Source organism: Physeter macrocephalus, unplaced genomic scaffold (genome assembly GCF_002837175.3).
Source record: "Physeter macrocephalus isolate SW-GA unplaced genomic scaffold, ASM283717v5 random_272, whole genome shotgun sequence".
NCBI classification, from domain to species: Eukaryota; Metazoa; Chordata; class Mammalia; order Artiodactyla; family Physeteridae; genus Physeter; species Physeter macrocephalus.
The window spans coordinates 1-9,946 of record NW_021145645.1 but is presented as its reverse complement, the minus strand read 5'-3'; the positions used below and the strand labels follow the sequence as shown (position 1 = coordinate 9,946).

Below are 9,946 nucleotides of genomic sequence, written 5' to 3'. Positions count from 1 at the left end.
GAGGGCTCGAGCCAGAAGGTGGCAGCAGCCAGGGCACCTCCTGGGGTGGGCCGTCCAGAGCGGAGTGGCGGTGGGGTGGTCTCTACCCGAAGATGCCTCCGAAGGTGGAGGCAATGACGACGCCCAGGACCACGCAGCAGATGATGATCATGATCTTCTTCTGCACAGGGAGGCAAGGAGAGGCCTCAGAGCGCGGAAGCGGGGCCAGGAGGGAGGCTGAGCCTCTGGGCAGAGCTTTGAGGCTGGGGGGCGGCTGGGGAGGGGCTCTGGTGAGGGATAAGGGTTGGAGAGTCTGGGGGACTGAATGAGGGAGAAAGTGATGGCCTGGAACGTGTCTGGGTCGGGTTTTAACTGGGCGCTGGAGGCTCTGGTCAGAGCCGAGGGAGGGTGCAGGCAGAACGCGGAGGGGTTTGTGATGGTCCGGGGGCTCTGTGCGAGCGTGAGGACGTGGGCTCAGGCAGGGTTGGGGCTACTGACCCGGCGAGCCTTGCTCTGGTACTTGACGGCCTTCTTGGTGTCAGACACAGCCCTCTCCACGTAGTCCACCGAATGTTCCACGTTGTACTCAATCCTGTCAATCATCTCTCCCTGCAGGGCCAGGGGCACCCGAGCTCCAGAGGGCCCCCCTCGGGGTTACGACGGGGCCCCAGGGCAGGATTTCGGGAAAGCAGCCTGAGGTTAGAGCAAAGGGGAGTGTGAGGCGGATGGGGCAGAGCTTCTCACCTGTGCCCTTGGCCTCTGCCAGGCACCCCGCGCAGCTCCCTGAAATGCAGCCATCCTGGGGCGGGAACTGGCCATGCAGCCTCAGCCAAGGGGGCGGGGACCATGCAGAGGACGCTCAGAAGGGGCCCTGACCCCGGGGCTGGGCAGAGGGCAGCACCGGGCAGAGGAAGGCAGGGGCGGGAGTGGGTGGGCTGGAGTCTGGCCGTAGTGACGGTGAGCCCCCCACTCCATCCTCCCCAGGCGTGATGGTTCCGTCCAGCCCTGACAGGCTTCGGTCTTCAACCTTTAAGACCCCCCTGCCCAGTCCCACAGGCCTCGTGGGCCCTGCAGTCTGGTCCCAGGCGGCCCCCAGAGGCCACTCGACCATGACAATGCCCAGGACTCCCAGCGGCGGCGTGTTGAGGGCTGGCCGCTCTCTCCAAGCCCACTGCTCCCACCGGCGTCCGCAGCACCATGGTCTCTCGCCCCACTGGAAGCAGCAGCCTCCTCAAGGCCTCCCTGCTTCCTCACTCGGGCCATGCCACTCCCACACTTAAGACCCTCCGGTCTAGAAGAGACTCCAGCAGCCCAGCACCGCCGGCCAAGGCCCCATCTCTGTCATCTCCAGCTCTCCCCGTGCTCTAGCCGCCCGGACTCCTTTCTGCTCCTCACATAAGTCAGGCTCCTGCGGGTCTCAGGACGGTGGTGCTGCTGGTCCCTCTGCCTGGGCCGCCTCTTCACTCTTCCCCTGGGGAGTCTTCGGAGCTCAAATGCCGCCTCCTCAGAGAGGCCTTCCCCGACCCCCCCCCCCCCCCCGTCCAAAGTGGCCACTGCAGTGACTGTGGCCCTCCAAGTGTGGCCCTTGGACTAGCAGCCTCGGCATCACCCTTGAGCCTGTGAGACATGCAAAGTTAGGAACCCCCACCCCCCCTACCAATCTCTGGGAATGGGGACCAGAATAGGGAAACGTGTAACAAGCCCCCCAGGTGGCTCTTGAGCACTTTAAAGTTTGAGAACCGCCGCTCTGTCACGTCGCCTCCTTCTAGCGTCTGGCACAACTGGCGAACGCGCCATTCATCGTTTACTTATGCTGCCCTTCTGCCCAACAGACATGAGCTCTCAGGGAGCAGGCCCTCAGCTGCCCTGGTCGCGGCTGTACCTCCGGCTCCTAGAAAAGTGCCCATCCACGGTGCCCACGTGACACACAGCTGGTGAACACGACGGGACAAGGCTGGGTGAAGGTGGGTAGGGGCCATGCAGGGCCTGGGGTCCTGGAAGGCCAAGCAGAGCCATGCAGGGAGGATCCTTCAGGTGGCCAGGACCCTGGGGCAGCTTCAACAGCACGTGGTTAGTTACCTGAAGACTCGGTCCCTCCCGGGCAGGGCAGCGTGGCGGGCAGAGAGGGTAGGGTTAGTGCAGCCCTGGGTGCTGCTGGGGGCTGGGGGAGGGACGGTGGGGCCCCGGGCACTCACCTGGCTCTCCACAAGCATGGCCATGTCCATGAACATGTCGTGCAGCTCCCGGATGCTGTTCTCCAGCTTGATGATCTCACTGTGGCGCGTCTCAATCTCACTCAGGGCCTGCTTTGAGATGCTGGAGTCCATGATGATCTAGGGGGCGGGAGCAGTGGGCTGGGACCCAGGGGCCGGCGGAAGGGAGCGGCGGTGGGGGCCGGGACAGCAAGGGGCCACTGGGATGGGCGGTGGCCTGAGCAGAATGTTCTGGCAGCAGAGCCTGAGGCTTCTTCCTTGGCCGCAGCTCTCCCCCCGCTTTCTGCTCGGCTCTTACTAGCTGTTACCTAATTTCTCTGAGACCCGATTTCCTACCTGTAACACAGGGCTAACGCTCCCCACCTGTGCCCGTGCATGGTAACAGCTGAGTGGTAGTTCTTACCACCAGCGCTGCAGGAGCCCAAGATGACTGCCCCGAGGGGCCCAGGCCTTGCCTTTCTCCCATCCCCTCTCCTCCTGTTCCTCCTCCCACACTGAATGTAGCCGACACCCCCTCCTAGAACCACACGCCCAAGCTGCCTCCCCTACCTGTGTGCCACCTCCTTCAGGAAGCCCCCCTGCCGGGTAGAACACGGAGCTTCACTTGCATATAGAGAGACCAAGGGCACCGTGGCCTCCAGGAGGGGTAAAAGGTCCTGAGGCTGGTGGAAGGAGCCCCTAGCCGGTGGCAAATGAGCAGGGGTAGCTAGGAAGCGGACCCGACTGGGAGGAACCGGGAGACGGGTCTTAATTCCACCTTTGCCCCTAACATTTGTGTGACCTCTGCCTGGTCCCTGACTCTCTCTGGGACTCGGCCTTCTCTTCTCTAAAACCTGCCTCACGGGTGGCTGTGTCCAAAGACTGCCCAGATCCAGCGCTCTGCACGCACACCAGGGTCCCCAGGGGGAGGGGCCCACACTCACCCCGGAGGCAAAGATGGCGGGGTTCCCACTCTCCAGCATGTCCTCCAGCTCCTCGCTGGTCGTGGTGCGGCCGGCTGTGAGCAGGGGTCGCAGGGGTCACGCTGAGCCCGGCCTTCCCCAGGGCGGTCAGCGGCAGGCCGGCCCCGCCCCTCGGCCCCACCCCCTCAGCTTACTGATCTCCAGCTGCCTCTGGATGCGGCCCTTGCAGCGCTCACGGTAGTCGGTCTGCGTGGAGTTGTACTCGGACATCACCTCCACAAACTTCCGGGACAGTGTGGAGTGCTGGGGGGCCCGAGATGGGGGTGCGGGTGTTAGGCCCGGCCCCACCGGGCCCCAGAGCTTCAGGTGCCCGGCTGCCCGCCCCAGAGGTCCCGCCCACACCTGTGTCTTTCGGATCCTCAGGTCGGCGGATGAGCGGCTCAGGCCTTCCTCCTGCTCGATGCTCTGCTCGATGCCTGGGGAACAGCCAGCTGCTGCTAACCGGCCCCATTCCCCGCCGCCTCGCCGCCCACACACCCCGGATCTGGCTCAGGACCGCCCCTGCGGGCACCTGTGCTGTCTGTTGAGTGGGGTCAGGCGGGAAGCAGAGCAAGAGGAGCTCCAGGCACCGATGGAGGAGCGGCCAACAAGGGCTCTTCCAGGCACGGTGTGTGCGCGGGCGCGTGCACACACACACACACAGACACACCTGTGAGGCCTCGGGCACGCACCAAGCCGTGTACCTGTGTGTGTGTGCACCTACTCTGTGCTAGGCCTGGAGGCTCAGGCCCACCCTGTCTCTCTCCTGCTCAGGAAGGCTGTGCATGGAGCGAGGAGCGGGGCGTGCCGTGGAGGGGGTCGGGGGGTGGGCAGGGCTAGGTGGCCACAGCCACAGGGCACGGGACCCCTAGGCCTGTGCATTCCGGGGCATGCATACCTGTGCTCACGTGAGCGCATGGGGGCTCCTGTGTGGGACCAGGCACTGCTGGCCACTCCTTTAACTCTCTTTAGCTGACAGTGCCCAGAGTGGAACACTCCCTGGACGGAGCCTCAGGCACGTGTCCCAAGGCCCAGCCCAGAGCCCGGCATAAACAGGCCTTGCCAGGTAGCTGCTGAGTAAATGGCGCGTGAGGGTACCCTCACAGAGGAAAGCAAGACCCAATGTACCCCTCAGAGTCAGTGAAATTCCGTGGGCTGTGTGGGGGAAGCAGGCCTGGAGTGCCCCCCATATCCCAGACAAGGCCTGGAGCCCAGACTCACTCTTCAATTTGGAGCGAACTTTGTTTGCTGTCTTCTTTATGTCAGACATGAGTTCCTCCAGCTCTTCCTTGGTTTCTGGGGAGGTAGAAGGGGTGGCGGGTAGACACCCTGGGCTCCCCCATGCCTGATCTTCAGGCTCAGGCCCGAGGGGGCTCTGGGCAGACCCTGGGTCTCCCCTCGTCCCCTGGCTAAGAGTCCGCCTGCCCCTCCAGTCCCGGGCCGGGGCCACACCAGCTGCAGCCTCACCCCTTCTCGTGTGCCTTCCAAGGAGCCTCCCTTCCGCCTTTGCTGGCTCCCCCCAACCCCCTGCAGATAACAGATGGGGCTAAATTTAAGGCAGAAGTAATTGTGGAGCGGCTGGTGATGCTGGAGGTGGCACTGGGGAACGTTTACTTGACAACTTGCCTGAGTCGAAGGTGGAGGTGCGGGCTCACCTAACGCTACCTGGTGGCTCTGGGGGTGAACATCCAGCTGATGGGCTGATGCGGGCCAGGGGCCAAGGAGGAGGCAGAAGCCAGCCCCCATCAAGCACCCTGGGCAGGGCAGACGCTGTTCTCCTCACAAAGCCCCCCTCCCCAGGTGCTGAGCTCAGTGAAGGCCAACTGCCGAGTGCCCGGTAGGTGGATGGGGGCTGGAGGCACCCAGCCGGGTGGGAGCTGGGAGAAGAGCTTCAAAGAGGTGGGCCCCTGGGGTACAGTCAGCTCTAGAGGTGGCATGCAGCGAGGCCTATGAGGGGGTGAAGCTGGGGGAGGGCTGTGGCGTAGTTTCTGGCCCTTGTTCCAACTGGAACCATCTCCGTAAAGCTGGCAGAGGCCATGGAGGTGCCCAGCTAGCCCTGCTCCCTGCGAGGGGTTGGCTGGCAAAGTGGGGCAAGATGGCTGCTTCCCTCTGGGGTGCTGGGTGGAGCCCAGCCTCAGGGCAGCCCCCCATGGCTCCACCCCCTGCAGAAACCAGGACTGAGCTCCTGGCTGGAACCTTTCTCATCCACTCTGTGCTTGCTTCTGGGGTTGGGGCTTCTCCCACAGGGGACTCAGGAGGGGCATTTACAGTGGCTGATCAAGAGGGAGGGCCACTTCCCAAGTGGAATGTGAATGAGGTGGAGTGGGGGGCTTCCAGGAGCAGGGGAAGAGGCCTTGTTCGTAGGAACAAAGGCAAACTCGGTTACCAGCTGCTCTGATGTCGCAGCCTCTTTTGCTCAGACCCAGAATAGCCCAGCCTGGATGGCAGCCCCCAGAGGAGGCAGAGCAAGCCTTGGCCCAGGAAAGCCCCCCACTCACTGCCAACTTTCTTTGTGATGCCCCCTCAACTCTGCTCCGCCTCTGCCCTAGAACCCTTAATGGGGAGCCCCCTCCCCTTGGGGAGTGCCTGTTAGCTCACATCAGTGACCATCAGCCGGGTCATGACTGCCCAGCTCATGGGTGGCGATTCTAAACTGGTCACTAGTGATGTCTGATGGAGGTGGCACAAGGCAGCCAAGGCTGGGGGAGTTGGGCAGCTCTGTCGCCCCCCCCGCCTGCCCCACCTTCCAGCAGGTGAGAGGCCAACTCCCAGCTCTTTATAGTCTTGCCCCACAGTCAGACCCCTCCTGCGCCTCACCAGGAGTGACCCACCAGGGACACGCGCTGACCCAGATACACACGGGCCCACAGACAAGCCACGTCATATACTGCCGTCCCAGACAAACCTCTAGGGAGAGGGGCAAAGCAGAACGACACAGTGACTGCACTGGATGTATGCCCTGCTCTGGGGTGTCCCTCTTTCCTTTCCACCTCTTCCTGGGACAGTCTCCCCGGCTCCCAGCTGACCCACTCTGCCTTCAAAGGGCCTGGCACTGGCCTCAGGTTCAAGCACACTTTGGGGCCGTGGAGAGATTTATTCTGGGTGCTTGAGGATGCCTGTGGGCCTGGGGCTGAGAGGCCATGGGATAGGGAGGCAGTGCTGGAGGTGAGAACAAAATCAAGCTTTGGGTGCCTGGGTGGTGGGCTATGGGCCGTAGGTCCTTTCCCATGAACACCTGGGCAGCAGCCGGACCCTCCCCCGTGCTTTGTCCTGGGGCCCCATAGGCTGGCGCCTTCCAAAGGAGCTGGAGAAGGGAGAGAGGAGGTGGGCAAGCCGCAAGAACAGGCAGGCAGTACGCACACCCAATCTGATGAGGCCAGGTGGCTGACCTGGGCCCCAGCCCGTCACTGCCCCCCTAGGGCTGAGGGTGAGCCCCCTCTATGGGAGGGGGGTCACAGGCCTGCATGCTGTCGGCCTGGCCCATGTTAGTGTAGTAGTAATCAACACCTCCACGGGAATCGTGACAGCCAGGTCAGTGGGACCCGTCTGGAGACAGAGTGAAACGCAGACCCACACAGCCTCCCTGTGCAGAGGGAGAGAGGTGACTTCCTGGAGCCCTGAGAACGCCCGGCTCCGGGGTACCAATGGCCAAGTGCCAGGGCTGCCAGCTTTTTCCGGAAACTCTGCCTGCTTGGCCAGCTTGCCCTCCCACAGCACTGATGCCTCAAAGCTGCCATCTGCTCCCCTGGGGAGGCGAGGGAAAGGGAGAGGCTGGGCTGAGAGGCCTTCTATTGATCGGAGGCCGCTGCCTCCCTCCTTGCTCCCTCCCAGAATCCCAGGGCTACAGCCGGCCAGCCGTCCTGCCTTAGAAAACAGCCAGCTCACCTGGGGAGGGAGGGTCCGGCGCCTGACCCCGCCCTTCTCACCAGGCATCCGGCAGGTGATACTGGGCACTGACCGCCCCCCCACCCCGGGCCTGGGACAGCTGTGTTTCCCGAGGCTTCCCATGGAGCCCTCCCCAGCCTGGCCAGGCGCAGGCAGCCCTCAGTCGACCAGCAATGAAGGGCATCCCTCCCCGCAGCAGCGCCCTCCTGGAGGCCTGTGGGGCGCCTCACACCTACACACTCACTCTCATCAGGGTTGGGGGAGGCCAGGATGGCGCTGTGCTTCCGCTTCACCTCCTCCACGTTCTCTGAGATCTTGTCAATGAAGCCGCGGATCTCCTCCACCTGTGGACCAAGGCCAGGTGGTCTGGAGGTAAAAATCCAGGGAGGGGGCTTCTTGGGCCCAGGGCTTGCCCAGAGTAGGGCTGGAGGTCAGGGCTCAGGGCCAGACTGGGCCAGGCTTCAGGGGGTAGGTGAGGGGAGGCGGGGCTGCTCCAAGGATCCTTCTAGACCGGGGTAGGAGTGGGGAGGAATGGGCCATCCCAAACTTTGCTCCCCTCTGAGCCTCAGTCTATTCACTCTCAAAATGGGCTCATTAACTGGCGCCTGTGGGCTGCTGAGCCAGGCGCAGGTGTGTAAGAGCCCCGGCCTGCCTCAGAGGTGAGACGTGGCCACCCCGGGTCTGCCAGTGTTTGGGGAGAGGCAGGCGTGCTGCTCCCACCTGTTCGAAGAACTCATCCATGAAGCGGTCTCGGTCCACGGTGACGGTGACATCATCGTCGTCGTCGCTGTCCTTGGCCTGCACAGGGGTGTGCACACATGAGCGGACCTGCGCTAGGACCACTGGGTCCCACTGGACCTGGGACACCCAAACTGCCCAGCAGCTACACACAGCAGGCCCGCAGGCTGCAGCTCCAGGGCCCTTGGCAGGGACAAGGCCTGGCTGTGCCCTCAGCTCCCAGCCGCAGTGAGACCTGGAGGCTCCCTGGGGACCCAGCGTGATCATGGAGAGGGGCCTTGCCTGTCAAGTTGGTGACAGAGGCAAGTATCCACCTCCGTGCCAGGCACTCCTTCCCCCGCTCAGCTGCCTCCCCTCCCCCACAGGACTGGGGTCCTCCCAGCACACCCCTCACCCTAGGGTGCCGCTGGGGAGGCCCTGCCACAGGCCGGGCAGGCAAACCTCAGGGCTTAGTCCCCCGGCCACTGGCCCCGGCTCACACCTTGCCTGAGGCAGGTTGCCTGGAGTTCCCAAGCTGGCCCTGAGTTCCAAGCTCACTCTCAGGGGAGGGCCATGCAGGGGGAGGCCTGGGCACCACGAACACCCCCCGCCAAAAGGTGGAATGGCTCAGGTATGGGCCATCCCCACAGCAGCCGGGCCGGCTTGAGAGCTACTGCCTGTGACGGGCCTCTGTGATCCGCCAGGCTTGCTCCCTCAGGCTGCTCGGGGAACTCTCCCTCCTTGTTAGTCTTGACATTGACCTTGATCCTCTTTCCTTCCAGGCCCAGAGTTGGGTCCGGCAGGCACAAGAGGCCAGTCACGTTGCCACGTGGCCCAGGGCCTGCCTCAGCTGCAGGTGCAGGCCTCACCCCGCGGCCCCAGGGGCAGCCGTACAAAAGCCAGCCCATCAGGAGGTGGGGGTGATTACACCTCTGACCTCCCCGCGTGCCGGCCACCCTCATTACTGTCCGCCCCACACCTGGAATCAGCCATGGTCGGCCCACTCTGCTGGCAAGGCCGAGGTCCCTCTCCACAGCCAAGGCCCAGATGCTCAGGGCAGGACGGTCACCTGGGTTCTCGGGCTGGGTCATGCCTCCTCATTTCTCAGCGCCCCACAGGGAGGAGGCACTAGACCTCACCTTGATGCCCTCTTGCGAGGATGGAGGCAGGCAGAGGCTGAGGGGCCGGGGAGGCTGAGGGGCCGGGGAGGCTGGGTCCCCGCCGGCTGGGGAAGGGGCCGAGTTCTGGGCCCGGCACAGACGCTGACTGGCTGAGCGACTTCCCCTCTGGGTCTGTTTGCTCCTCTATGAAATGGGGACAGTGACGCCATGCTGGGGGAGGCGGGCTGAGAACGGATGGGGAAGCCCGGCATGTTCTGTAAAGGGCTGTGGCCCTGGGGCTCTCGGGGTCCCACTACCCCACCAAAGTGGGACCAACCAAGAGAGGGGGTTGGTTGGGAGCTTTATGGAGGCGGCCCCCCTCCTCAAGAGATCACACCTCCTCCCCCAGCAGCTAAAATAAATCCTCGCTCCCACAAGTGCCTGTGGATGCCGCCAGGTGGCCCCCATCCCCCACCAAGCCCACCCTTAGCCACAGAGAATCTAGGAGCCATTTCCATACTTTAAGGCCCAGGAACCAAGCCAGAGGAGCACTCCCTAGGGACACCGAGGCAGGGTGCAGCCTGGAGAACCCCAGGGCCCCCTCCCCGGCAGCCTGCCAGGTCGGGAAGTGGCCCCAGGAGTTCCTGCCATTCGGCATCCTGGCTTCTCTGTCCTTCTGGTGCCCAGAGAAGGATAGGGGTGGATGGGAAGGGGCAGAAGAATTTTCCAGCTCCCTTCCCTTCCGGAGTGATGACCAGCTAGAGCCAAAGACAAGGGCGCTGGAGTCACTGGAGATGAGAGTCACTGCCAGGGACCCTGGGGCTGATGCCTCCCTTTGGGCCTCAGCTTGCCCATCTGTGAAACGGACTTATCTTTTCCAGGCATCCAGCCAGTTCTGACCTGCTACCTGCACAGCCTCCCTGCCCAGAGGCTGGACTTGAGTAGCTTCTCCAACAGAAGGGTGGCGGGAGAGATGCCACACCCTCCTCCATGCTCTCTATCAATTGGAGGGTTTAGGGCCTGACCTCACAGCCTGGGTCGAACAGCTGTGGCTCTGAGCAAAACATGGAGGGGATGCTCCAAGGGCACCCTTCCTTACCAAGTGCTACTG

General features: G+C 63.6%; 1 protein-coding gene across 2 annotated transcripts; it reads right to left on the bottom strand.

Moving 5' to 3' along the window:
• STX1A (syntaxin 1A) lies at positions 1-7,795 on the bottom strand. Of its 2 annotated transcripts, none has more exons than XM_028485272.1 (9): positions 7,739-7,795; positions 7,263-7,362; positions 4,355-4,429; positions 3,497-3,570; positions 3,289-3,397; positions 3,116-3,189; positions 2,175-2,312; positions 478-588; positions 1-160 (listed from the first exon to the last, which is right to left on the bottom strand). In XM_028485272.1, the coding sequence occupies exons 1-9, from the start codon at positions 7,757-7,759 to the stop codon at positions 83-85; spliced, it is 780 nt and encodes a 259-aa protein (XP_028341073.1). In that variant the 5' UTR covers positions 7,760-7,795; the 3' UTR covers positions 1-82. The 2 variants fall into 2 exon arrangements, with proteins under 2 accessions (XP_028341073.1, XP_054938889.1); XM_055082914.1 differs by having other exon boundaries at positions 1-157.
• Between the last annotated feature and the right edge of the window lie 2,151 nt (positions 7,796-9,946).